The 14,096-nt window shown below is 41.0% G+C and overlaps 1 protein-coding gene across 3 annotated transcripts in view; it reads left to right on the forward strand.

Moving 5' to 3' along the window:
- TAFA1 (TAFA chemokine like family member 1) overlaps positions 1–13,195 on the forward strand; it is a 460,778-nt gene extending 447,583 nt beyond the window's left edge. Inside the window, exons 5-7 of one of the 3 annotated variants that reach the window (XM_056524577.1) lie at positions 2,288–2,412; positions 5,461–5,527; positions 12,350–13,195. In XM_056524577.1, the coding sequence (XP_056380552.1) occupies positions 2,288–2,412; positions 5,461–5,478 (143 nt within the window). In that variant the 3' untranslated portion in view covers positions 5,479–5,527; positions 12,350–13,195. The remainder of the gene's footprint in view (positions 1–2,287; positions 2,413–5,460; positions 5,528–12,349) is intronic. The other 2 variants (XM_056524576.1, XM_056524575.1) reach the window with 2 other exon arrangements.
- Positions 13,196–14,096: the final 901 nt, after the last annotated feature.

Raw genomic sequence — 14,096 nt, forward strand, 5'->3', positions numbered from 1 at the left:
TCTTTGGTGGTACATAAAAAACAAAATAACTTCCTCTGGAGTATACAGCAGCTGATAAGTACTGGAAGAATTAAGAATTTTTGAAGAGAAGTAATTTACAAATCTGTTTAACTTTTAACTGTTTAAATTTAAGATTTCCACCGTAGTACCCCTTTAAGCTTTTCTACAATTGCCAGTGAAATTTTGATGTGTAGTCACCAATGGCGCACCATTCTAGTCTCTAGTGCTTTTCTATATTATAGAATCAATCAGCACAGAATTCTCCATGTCATTTGAAGCAAAATAAGCCGGCATTACCTTTAAAGTTAATGGGAAACTGATTGGGCAACGGGCAAAAATTGGTTCCATCTAAAACTAATAGGTTCTTTCAGCTGAACTGTTCTTCTACCATTTTATACAAAACAAAAAAGAAGAAAGTAAAACTAAGATTTTTGTATTGTTAGGCCAAATGTTTTACTGTAAGGACAAACTAAACAAAGGAGTTAAAGTTGTGGCTCACTTTTCCTGGGTGCACTGTACTTTGTTTGATTTTGTAATAACAAAAACTCTCAAGAAAAAACTTAAGTCAAGGTTTTCTATGAACCTGAGGAAAGTTGTTATTCAATCTGCAGAGAGCAAATACAATTTTCTACTGTCTAAATAGCAAGTAAAATTATTTTTGTCCTTTGCAAGCCAGGCACAAAATGACCGGGTGAACTACATTAACTACATAACACTGTGGGGTCATGCATGTTTGATGGAAGGTCAGCCTGGTATCCAGGTCACTGATGATAGTATTGTCACATCGGGCAGGGTGTGCAGCTCTGAGCTTGTCCACAGCCTCTTTCCCTGCTTCTTGACAATCTGCCCTAAGCAACAGATTCCCAACTGGACAACAGTACTTATACTGGGTAGGTGCAGGGCGTAGCAATGCCAACACAACAGAAAAAAACGACAGAGGTCAGAAAACAGGCCGAGACACAAAGGGTTAACTAAAGAACAGGCCAGGGAACACAAAACAGGTAGACAGGAAACAAAAACAAGCAAGGTCAGGAAATTCAGAGTCAAAAATAGAATGGGTCAGAGGTACAAACAAACTAAGTGCAGGCAATGTCAAGAAACAAGCAATGGGTCAAACCTACACAGTGGTGTAGCACAAAATCAGAAAGACAGAAGAATGGTCAAGGCAAGCAAAAGGTCAGGGCGCAGGATAACAGAAATACATAAGGTACAAGGGTAATGAAAAGGCAGGCAAGGGTCAGACCAGACAACAAGATACAGGATGGCAGGCAGGAGAATACTGAGGAATTATGGGGTAAGAACCTACAACAGTATACATTGGAAACAAAGCTTCCTTTTGAAAATGTGCGTTACCGAATATGTACACATGTTATGATTTAAATCTTTATAGCCCTTAAGGATTTGTTTTTCTTATTAAAAAAAAACCTGAATCCCCTGCATAAACAATTTAAAGACATAATATTTTGGCTGCCTGCAACCACCCCTAGGGGAAGTGTAGAAGTGTTTGCAGGAAAAAAAAGTAGAGTTACATTTTATGAAACATGGCCACTAAATATACATCTACTACTTCTACAGATTAAATAAAAAATTCTGACTGTTTAAGATGATCATATGGTTTATAGAACAAGGTCTGAGAGGCACATACCCCCTTTAACTGCTTATTTAAAATATATTTAAACAATTATTTTTTCTATATTCTTTAAAATCTAAAGCTTAAAGGGGTACTCCCCTGCTCAGTGTTTGGAACAAACTGTTCCAAATTCTGGAGTCTGCGCCAGGAGCTCGTGACATCATAGCCCCGCCCCATCATAACATCACGCCCCACCCCCTCAATGCAAGTCTATGGGAAGGGGCGTGACTGCCTCCCATCGACTTGCATTGAGGGGGTGGGGTGTGACATCATGAGGGGGCGTGGCTATGATGCCACGAGCTCCCGGCTCCAGCGTTTGGAACTGTTTGTTCCAAACACTCAGCAGCGGAGTACCCCTTTAAGATACTAATACAACTTTTAAATCCTTTTCTCCAGAATAAGACTGGAACCCATCACTGTTCTTTCCCCCACCTACAAAGAATTCTAAAATGAATATACAGTACATGGCTAATACTTCAAACCTCATATTTATTACTCTCAGTTCTGACTAATGGATAAACATCCTTCATGAGAATTCCCTTATAGGTAATGGGAAAATGATTCTACTAAACCAGACAACCCCTTTAATTGATAAGATGGCCGTATGAGCATTTTACACAAAATTCATACTGGACTTTTTTTTTTATTTCTTTGCAGCTTCAATAGTTATTGGCAAATGGTGGTGCGAGATGGAGCCATGTTTAGAGGGTGAAGAATGTAAGACTCTGCCAGATAACTCAGGATGGATGTGTGCAACTGGCAATAAGATAAAGACCACTAGAGTAAGTATCAGCCAGTTCTTGGCAAACGCTACTAGAAATATGATTGTGTATCATTAGTGTAATGTAAAGTAAATGAGATCCTTGTTTATGTAACCGATAAGAATGTCTAAATGTCTTAATGTCTAAAATTGGAAATCACCCTTAAAAGGGGTATTCCGCTGGAAAACCTTTTTTTTTTTAATTAACTGGTGCCAGAAAGTAAACCAGATTTGTAAATTACTTCTATTTAAAAATCTTAATCCTTCCAGTACTTATCAGCTGCTGTATGCTCCACATGAAGTTATTTTCTTTTTGAATTTCCTTTCGGCCTGACCAAAGTGCTCGCTGCTGACACCACTGTCCATTTTAGGAACTGTCCAGAGTAGGAACAATTCCCCATAGAAAACCTCTCCTGCTTTGGACAGTTCCTAAAATGGACAGAGGTGTCAGCAGAAAGCACTGTGGTCAAACAGAAAAGAAATTCAAAATGAAAATAACTTCCTGTGGAGCATACAGCAACTGATAAATACTGGAAGGATTAAGATTTTTAATAGAAGTCATTTACAAATCTGTTTAACTTTCTGACACCAGTTGATTTAAAACAATTGTTTTCCACCAGAGTACCCCTTCAATGACGATCTGCCAGTCCTTCCTGATATGTCCGTTTTATGAAAGCATCTCATCTTAGACATCAGCATTGTGCCATGTTAATACTTCCAATCAGTCCAATCAGGTCCAACAGTGTTAGACATTTTAGGGACACACCTCAATGACAAGGCAAATGTCAAAGGGGTACTCCACTGGAAAACTTTTTTTTTTTTAAATCATCTGGTGCCAGAAAGTTAAACAGATTTGTAAATTACTTCTATTAAAAAATCTTAATCCTTCCAGTACTTATCAGCTGCTGTTATGATCCACAGGAAGTTTTTTCAAAATTTCCTTTCTGCCTGACCACAGTGCTCTCTGCTGACACCTCTGTCCATTTTAGGAACTGTCCAAAGCAGGAGAGGTTTTCTATGGGGAATTGTTTCTACTCTGGACAGTTCCTAAAATGGACAGTGGTGTCAGCAGCGAGCACTTTGGTCAGGCCGAAAGGAAATTCAAAAAGAAAAGAACTTCCTGTGGATCATACGGCATCTGATAACTACTGGAAGGATAAAGATTTTTTTAATAGAAGTAATTTACAAATCTGTTTAACTTTCTAGTTAATTTAACCCCTTAAAGACTCAGGGTTTTTCCGTTTTTGCACTTTCGTTTTTTCCTCCTTACCTTTTAAAAATCATAACCCTTTCAATTTTCCACCTAAAAATCCATATTATGGCTTATTTTTTGCGTCGCCAATTCTACTTTGCTGTGACATTAGTCATTTTACCCAAAAATGCACGACGAAACGGAAAAAGAAATCATTGTGCGACAAAATCGAAGAAAAAACGCAATTTTGTAACTTTTGGGGGCTTCCGTTTCAACGCAGTGAATATTTTGGTAAAAATTACACCTTACCATTATTCTGTAGGTCCATACGGTTAAAATGGTACCCTAATTATATAGGTTTAATTTTGTCGCACTTCTGAAAAAAATCATAACTACATGCAGGAAAATTTATACGTTTAAAAATGTCATCTTCTGACCCCTATAACTTTTTTATTTTTCCACGTACAGGGCGGTATGAGGACTCATTTTTTGCGCCGTGATCTGAAGTTTTTATCGGTATGATTTTTGTTTTGATCGGACTTTTTGATCACTTTTTATTCATTTTTTAATGGTATAAAAAGTGACCAAAATATGCTTTTTTGGACTTTGGAATTTTTTTGCGCGTACACCATTGACCGTGCGGTTTAATTAATGATATATTTTTATAGTTCAGACATTTACGCACGCTGCGATACCACATATATTTTTTTTTTTTACACTGTTTTATTTTTTTTATGGGAAAAGGGGGGTGATTCAAACTTTTATTAGGGAAGGGGTTAAATGACGTTTATTAACACTTTTTTTTAACATTTTTTTTGCAGTGTTATAGGTCCCATAGGGGCCTATAACACTGCACTCACTGATCTTTTACACAGATCACAGGTGTGTATTAACACGCCTGTGATCAGTGTTATCGGCGCTTGACTGCTCCTGCCTGGATCTCAGGCACAGAGCAGTCATTCGCCGATCGGACACCGAGGAGGCAAGTAAGGGCCCTCCCGGTGTCCGGTCAGCTGTTCGGGACACCGCGGCGGTCCTGAACCGCCCGACTGAGCAGCCGGGTCACTTTCACTTTCACTTTAGAAGCGGCGGTCAAAAACTTCTAAAGGGTTAATACCGCACATCGCCGCGATCGGCGATGTGTGGTATTAGCCGCGGGTCCCGGTCGTTGATGAGCGCCGGGACTGACGCGATATGATGCGGGATCGCGGCGTAAATATACGTCCTGCGTCGTTAAGAGGTTAAGACATAATGTTTTCCAGTGGAGTACCCCTTTAATGCCCATGTATTTCTAGGAGGAGTAACAGAAAAGAAGCACAGAAGAGGAGATAAACAGAAACGGTCTATTTCTTAGTGTAAACTTATACTTAGCAGTGTAAGAATGTTAGGACAGTTTTTTTTAGGAGTTCTGTTTAGCCTGCCTAGTCTATGTTTGCTCTTTCTGTCTAAGGCTCACCCACTTTTCAGTAAGCCATATGCCTTGTCAAGTAAGGTGCAAAAGTGTCAAAAACACATTTAAAATGTGTTGCTAATCATGTAAATCAGTTTTTTTGTGTAAAAAGCCCCAGATTTTGTGGCTCAGGCAGAACTGACTATCTTCCCTAGAGTTATTTTTTGGGGAATGGCAGCAAGTACTAACACGGACAGGTCGGCTTTAATAATAACTAACCCATTATCTGCCTGTGAATGTTTGTGTCATAAACACATTAGTGTTAAAATGATTGAAAGGAAGTTTTCTTGCAAATAGTTTTCTCTATTAATCCATTTGACGAAGCAGGAAGTTTATACAAATCTACATAAACACGTCTGTTAGTTATTACGATGCTACATGTTTATTTCTGCTGCAATAGGGTTCACATTTTTTGTTTTGTTTTTAAGTTTCAGGGTCACACATGACCACCTTCATGCAAGGCAAGATGGCATCTGAGGCCCTGAAACCTAGTAGGTATAGTCATTGTTGTCACTCACTAAACTGACCATTGCTGGTTATTGTTGTCATTCTCTTTTCTGTCAGAATAATTCCCATAATTCCTAGTTCCATTTAATAAATAACCCAGATACTCTCACCATCTTTACTGTAGATACAGCAGGTGTTTTCATTCTCAGACCATTTTAGGCAACACAGCAAATATATTGTTATAAGAGGGATGTACAGATTACACAGCCCGGCTGCTGTTATAAGGGGTGGTCAGGATTACAGACCTAGAATGCCATTATAAATGGTCCAGATTATACTGGATAAGTGGTGGTCCACACTACACAACTAGACTGTGTTTATAAGGAGTGAGTGGTCCAGACTACACAACTAGACTGTGTTTATAACGAGTGAGTGGTCCAGAACACACAACTAGACTGTGTTTATAAGGGGTGGTCCACACTACACAACTAGACTGTGTTTATAAGGAGTGAGTGGTCCAGAACACACAACTAGACTGTGTTTAGAAGGGGTGGTCCAGACTACACAACTAGACTTTGTTTATAAGGAGTGGTCCACACTACACAACTAGACTGTGTTTATAAGAAGTGGTCCACACTACACAACTAGACTGTGTTTATAAGGAGTGGTCCACACTACACAACTAGACTGTGTTTATAAGAAGTGGTCCACACTACACAACTAGACTGTGTTTATAAGGAGTGGTCCACACTACACAACTAGACTGTGTTTATAAGGAGTGGTCCACACTACACAACTAGACAGTGTTTATAAGGAGTGGTCCACACTACACAACTAGACTGTGTTTATAAGGGGTGGTCCAGACTACACAACTAGACTGTGTTTATAAGGAGTGGTCCAGACTACACAACTAGACTGTGTTTATAAGGGGTGGTCAAGACTACACAACTAGACTGTGTTTATAAGGAGTGGTCCAGACTAAACAACTAGACTGTGTTTATAAGGAGTGGTCCAGACTACACAACTAGACTGTGTTTATAAGGAGTGGTCCAGACTACACAACTAGACTGTGTTTATAAGGAGTGGTCTAGACCACACAACTAGACTGTGTTTATAAGGAGTGGTCCAGACTACACAACTAGACTGTGTTTATAAGGAGTGGTCCAGACCACACAACTAGACAGTGTTTATAAGGAGTGGTCCACACTACACAACTAGACTGTGTTTATAAGGAGTGGTCCAGACTACACAACTAGACTGTGTTTATAAGGAGTGGTCCAGACTACACAACTAGACTGTGTTTATAAGGGGTGGTCCAGACTACACAACTAGACTGTGTTTATAAGGAGTGATCCACACTACACAACTAGACTGTGTTTATAAGGGGTGGTCCATACTACACAACTAGACTGTGTTTATAAGGGGTGGTCCAGACTAAACAACTAGACTGTGTTTTTAAGGAGTGGTCCACACTACACAACTAGACTGTGTTTATAAGGGGTGGTCCAGACTACACAACTAGACTGTGTTTATAAGGAGTGGCCCAGACTACATAACTAGACTGTGTTTATAAGGAGTGGTCCAGACTACACAACTAGACTGTGTTTATAAGGAGTGGTCCACACTACACAACTAGACTGTGTTTATAAGGAGTGGTCCACACTACACAACTAGACTGTGTTTATAAGGAGTGGTCCAGACTACACAACTAGACTGTGTTTATAAGGGGTGGTCAAGACTACACAACTAGACTGTGTTTATAAGGAGTGGTCCAGACTACACAACTAGACTGTGTTTATAAGGAGTGGTCCAGACTACACAACTAGACTGTGTTTATAAGGAGTGGTCCAGACTACACAACTAGACTGTGTTTATAAGGGGTGGTCCAGACTACACAACTAGACTGTGTTTATAAGGAGTTGTCCAGACTACACAACTAGACTGTGTTTATAAGGAGTGGTCCACACTACACAACAAGACAGTGTTTATAAGGAGTGGTCCACACTACACAACTAGACAGTGTTTATAAGGAGTGGTCCAGACTACACAACTAGACTGTGTTTATAAGGAGTGGTCCACACTACACAACTAGACTGTGTTTATAAGGAGTGGTACAGACTACACAACTAGACAGTGTTTATAAGGAGTGGTCCAGACTACACAACTAGACTGTGTTTATAAGGAGTGGTCCAGACTACACAACTAGACTGTGTTTATAAGGGGTGGTCCAGACTACACAACTAGACTGTGTTTATAAGGAGTGGTCCAGACTACACAACTAGACTGTGTTTATAAGGGGTGGTCCAGACTACACAACTAGACTGTGTTTATAAGGAGTGGTCCACACTACACAACTAGACTTTGTTTATAAGGAATGGTCCACACTACACAACTAGACAGTGTTTATAAGGAGTGGTCCACACTACACAACTAGACTGTGTTTATAAGGAGTGGTCCAGACTACACAACTAGACAGTGTTTATAAGGAGTGGTCCAGACTACACAACTAGACTGTGTTTATAAGGGGTGGTCCAGACTACACAACTAGACTGTGTTTCTATGGAGTGGTCCACACTACACAACTAGACAGTGTTTATAAGGAGTGGTCCAGACTACACAACTAGACTGTGTTTATAAGGGGTGGTCCAGACTACACAACTAGACTGTGTTTATAAGGAGTGGTCCACACTACACAACTAGACTGTGTTTATAAGGAGTGGTCCACACTACACAACTAGACTGTGTTTATAAGGGGTGGTCCAGACTACACAACTAGACTGTGTTTATAAGGGGTGGTCCAGACTAAACAACTAGACTGTGTTTATAAGGGGTGGTCCAGACTACACAACTAGACTGTGTTTATAAGGGGTGGTCCACACTACACAACTAGACTGTGTTTATAAAGAGTGGTCCACACTACACAACTAGACTTTGTTTATAAGGAATGGTCCACACTACACAACTAGACTGTGTTTATAAGGGGTGGTCCACACTACACAACTAGACTGTGTTTATAAGGAGTGGTCCAGACTACACAACTAGACTGTGTTTTTTAAGGAGTGGTCCACACTACACAACTAGACTGTGTTTATAAGGATTGGTCCAGACTACACAACTAGACTGTGTTTATAAGGGGTGGTCCACACTACACAACTGGACTGTGTTTATAAGGAGTGGTCCACACTACACAACTGGACTGTGTTTATAAGGAGTGAGTGGTCCAGACTACACTGTCAGACTGCCATCTAAATGGGTGATCCAGACAACAAAGCTGGACTGTCTTTATAAGGGAGGGATTTAAAATACAGATTGAAACTTGAGGCTCATGGGCCCAGTGTAAAATCTATAACAGACCCCCATCTACTTTTTTCCTATTTATAATATTATTGTCTCTTTATGTGGCTTTGGGACTTCTCAAACACTAGGGCTGCATCCCCTATACTAAATTATGGGGGTCACCCTAGATTACACAGTCAGACAGCTGTTATAGGAGAAGTTTTAGACTACACAGCTAGATTATACCACAAATATGTGCTTATAGTGTGTGCTCCAGACTCCTGTTATAAGGGGTGGTCCCGATTACACAGCCAGACTGCTATTACAGGGGCACTCAAAACCACACACCCAGACTACTATTACAGGGGCACTCAAAACCACACAACCAGACTGCTATTACAGGAGCACTCAAAACCACACAACCAGACTACTATTACAGGGGCACTCTAAACCACACTGCCAGACTGATTTTACAGGGGCACTCAAAACCACACAGCCAGACTACTATTACAGGAGCACTCAAAACCACACAGCCAGACTACTATTACAGGGGCACTCTAAACCACACTGCCAGACTGATTTTACAGGGGCACTCAAAACCACACAGCCAGACTACTATTACAGGAGCACTCAAAACCACACAGCCAGACTACTATTACAGGAGCACTCAAAACCACACAGCCAGACTACTATTACAGGGGCACTCTAAACCACACTGCCAGACTGATTTTACAGGGGCACTCAAAACCACACAGCCAGACTACTATTACAGGAGCACTCAAAACCACACAGCCAGACTACTATTACAGGGGCACTCAAAACCACACTGCCAGACTACTATTACAGGAGCACTCAAAACCACACAGCCAGACTGCTATTACAGGAGCACTCAAAACCACACAGCCAGACTACTATTACAGGAGCACTCAAAACTACACAGCCAGACTACTATTACAGGGGCACTCTAGACCACACAGCCAGACTGCTATTACAGGGGCACTCCAAACCACACAGCCAGACTGCTATTACAGGAGCACTCAAAACCACACAGCCAGACTACTATTACAGGGGCACTCTAAACCACACAGCCAGACTACTATTACAGGAGCACTCAAAACCACACAGCCAGACTACTATTACAGGGGCACTCTAAACCACACTGCCAGACTGATTTTACAGGGGCACTCAAAACCACACAGCCAGACTACTATTACAGGGGCACTCAAAACCACACAGCCAGACTACTATTACAGGAGCACTCAAAACCACACAGCCAGACTACTATTACAGGAGCACTCCAAACCACACAGCCAGACTACTATTACAGGGGCACTCAAAACCACACAACCAGACTACTATTACAGGGGCACTCAAAACCACACAGCCAGACTACTATTACAGGGGCACTCAAAACCACACGGCCAGACTACTATTACAGGGGCACTCCAAACCACACAGCCAGACTACTATTACAGGGGCACTCCAAACCACACAACCAGACTGATATTACAGGGGCACTCAAAACCACACAACCAGACTACTATTACAGGGGCACTCAAAACCTTACAGCCAGACTACTATTACAGGGGCACTCCAAACCACACAACCAGACTGCTATTACAGGGGCACTCCAAACCACACAGCCAGACTACTATTACAGGGGCACTCCAAACCACACAGCCAGAATGATTTTACAGTGACACTCCAAACCACACTGCCAGACTATTACAGGGGCACTCCAAACCACACAGCCAGACTACTATTACAGGGGCACTCCAAACCACACAGCCGGAGTGATTTTACAGTGACACTCCAAACCACACTGCCAGACTATTACAGGGGCACTCCAAACCACACAGCCAGACTGATTTTACAGGAGCACTCCAAACCTCACAGCCAGTCTGCTATTACAGGGGCACAACAAACCCCACAGCCAGACTGATTTTACAGGGACACAACAAACCACACAGCCAGACTATTATAATAGGGGTTGCTCCAGATTATAAAGCCAGAATTCTGTTATAGGCATTTTCTCATAAGCATTTCCTTCATTAAGACTATTACTTGTATAGTACAGTAAAAATCACTAGATTACACTACAATACCACTGACTCCAGACTACGATATGACTCAGTTGCGAGGCTTCAGATGGATAATAACCGTCCTTATACATAATTAATACTGTTTGCTGTGTACATAACTTGGATCTACTCTAAGAAAAGAAACAGCTACAAGGTAAACAGAGTCTGGAGCGCGATGTGGCAGAACCAGCCATGTTTGCTGGCCGTTGTTAGTGGTATCTGAGCAGAGAGCCCTGGAGCAATGACATTAATTGACTGCCCTTCTACAATCATCTCATATACTGCAAGCTGGTGCCTAGCCAGGAATACAGATAAAGCATCCATGTTATAATTGCTTGCCTTTATAGTACAACATGGACTAGGAACTATGAGAAGATAGATAGATAGATAGATAGATAGATAGATAGATAATCAGTTGGTTTGTGGATTGTTTGGTTTCTTAGCTGTGACTTTGAATCAAGGTTGACCATTCTCACCCTAATCTTTAGTAACATAGTGTCACAATTTTTTTTCGCCATTCAAAACTATTTGGGCTAACACAAACTAGATGGATTTGCTGCAGATTTTCGTATAAAACTTTACATGGCTAATGCGAAAATCTACCAGCACAGTAGATGTGATTTCTGAAATCTTATCCACACACTACAGAAGTATCCAGTGGGTAAAAAAAAAAAAATGTTTTAAATCAACTGGTGGCAAAAAGTTAAACAGATTTGTAAATTACCTCTATTTAAAAATATTCAGCCTTCCTTTACTTATCAGCTGCTGTATGCTCCACAGGAAGTTGTGTAGTTCTTTCCAGTCTGACCACAGTGCTCTCAGCTGACACCTCTGTCCATATCAAGAACTGTCCAGAGCAGGAGAGGTTTGCTATTGGAATTTGCTCCTACTCTGGACAGTTCCTGACACAGACAGAGGTGGAACCAGAGATCACTGGGGTCAGACTGGAAAGAACTACACAACTTCCTCAGTAGTATAAAGCAGCTGATAAAATACTGCAAAATGTTTTTTCCCCCCACCGGAGTACCCCTTTAAATCAGTGTTTCCCAACCAGGGTGCCTCGAGCAGTTGCAAAACTACAACTCCCAGCATGTCTGGACAGCTGAAGGCTGCATTAACCTGCATTGAGAATGTTCAAATCCGCAGCATGACATTTTAGGATGTTGATTTGTAGTGTATTGTGTATCATTAAAATCAATAAGGTAGGAAAAATCTGTACCAAGTCCACAGCAAATCTGCAGCATTTTCACACCAAATCTGCAGCAAATCCGCACAAAAACCTACACGAAAAGCCATGCTGATTTTTGTGAGGATTTTCTGCTGATTTTTTTCAGCATGTAGTCCGTCTATTGTGTATTTACCCTTACCATGCTAGGTGTTTTTGATAAATTTTTTGATGATAAAAGAATGATAGAATTAATAGAATTTCCTGATAATTTAATGAGAAAAAGTAGAAATGCACATAAAAACAAAACAAAAAAAAATCTAATTCCTAAACCCTTTTATTTTTCAGATTCATCCAAGATCCTAAAATTTCTTTTTCCGGTCATCATCACATCCACCTACTGAAGAATGAGGATGCCATATAGAAACTGTAATCTTCTTGAAAAAAAAAATACCCTAAGGATTTACAAGCCAAATGGATATTTTACTTGCACTTTGACTTTTTGATGAAAAACTCAGTGGTTTCACTATGTGAAACAAAAATTATCCATGGGGAGCTAGAATTTGCAAAAAACAAACAAACAAATGAGCTAAATGTTGACTTTGGCCAAGTATGGGACAAGTAATATTTTGTGGGATGTGGAATTAAGGATTTATATCTTCCGAGATACATGTATATATAGATGAAGGACCCACCGCTAAGACATTAAGGACTCCTTCCTATACTAGGACTACTACCCTGTTTATATCAATAGGCTAAAACTGGCTAGACATGGATCAAACTTCTCGTCCAACTCAACATCTACGCGGAATCAAGATCTTCCCACAGTTCCGGATGAACATGTTGATGATGAAATATGTTATTTTTTTCTATTGTGTTCCGGAAGCTTTTTACCCATGTGTGATTATAGCATGCCAGCTTTGATTATGTCAACATTTCTATTCAATCGGTCACTCCCGCCATCTTCCAACAAAGTATTTTTTTATAGGAAGTTCAACGGAGAAGGAAGCAATGTCAAAGCACGATACACCCACCATGGAGAGTGTCCATGAGTCTACGGCTATCGGGAACTTTGTATTAACACTGGTGTAAATAGGATGTCGGCAGGATTTGTATAACCGGTGCTGTCTGCAGTAAACCCCACTGTTTTGCACTTGCTTATTCCTTTCAAAGTAAAAGTCTTAATAAACATTATTTTGTTTGATTTTTTTTTATGGTTGGTTGAATCATATTTAGCGGCCATAAATTCTTTAAGTTGATGCTTAAAAGTACTTACGGCCTGTGGTGGACTATCTATCATGACTCCCTAGGCTTTCACTGATCAGCAAAACAAAATGCCAGAGACTCTTGCCTTCACTGCAGTACAACAATGCCATTCATAGGCATGTGGTTGAGTCTAAAACTATAACTCAACCTTGTTTGAATATAGGTTAATATGATTGATAGCCTAACCTCAGGATAGGCTATATATTCGCTGATCAGCAGGGTGCCATCACCCGGACTCCTGCAGTTCAGCTGTATGGTACCTACGAGACACAGTGGAAGGGTTAAGAAGTAGGTTCACAGTGTAGTGGTGGGGCCTGGTTACTACAGCTAAGCTCCCATTAACTTAAATTGTAGCTGAGCTGCAGTCACACGGCACCAACACTACACACTTAACAAAGCCAACTGCTTCATGTCCCATTGACTGTGTATCGTGGGTGCCGAAGAGCATATTAGCCAGGAAAACTCCTTTTTATTGAGCGAACTGCAGTACCTGACACCGCTACATTCATTTGAGTGATGCTGGGTCAGGTACTGTTGTGAAGGGGCTGAGGTGGTCCACTGAGCATCTCCGCTCCTAAATTCTGTTGGACATTGGGGATACACAGGGTATGTACCACAACCTATCCCATAATGCATGTCCGCTCGTAGCCGTGGATTTCGCGCTGGTAGTCAGGAGCTGATACACAAAGCTACGGCAGCAGCAGGGAGCTCACTCTGTAGTCATTCTCTGACTGCTGACAGCGCATCCGCTGTGTCAAATACACTGCAGATGCGCTCCTTTGTGACCCTACCCTAAGGCTAAGTTTCCACTTGTTTTTTTTTTTCTTCC

The sequence above is a fragment of the Hyla sarda genome, chromosome 6 (genome assembly GCF_029499605.1).
Source record: "Hyla sarda isolate aHylSar1 chromosome 6, aHylSar1.hap1, whole genome shotgun sequence".
Classification (NCBI taxonomy): Eukaryota; Metazoa; Chordata; class Amphibia; order Anura; family Hylidae; genus Hyla; species Hyla sarda.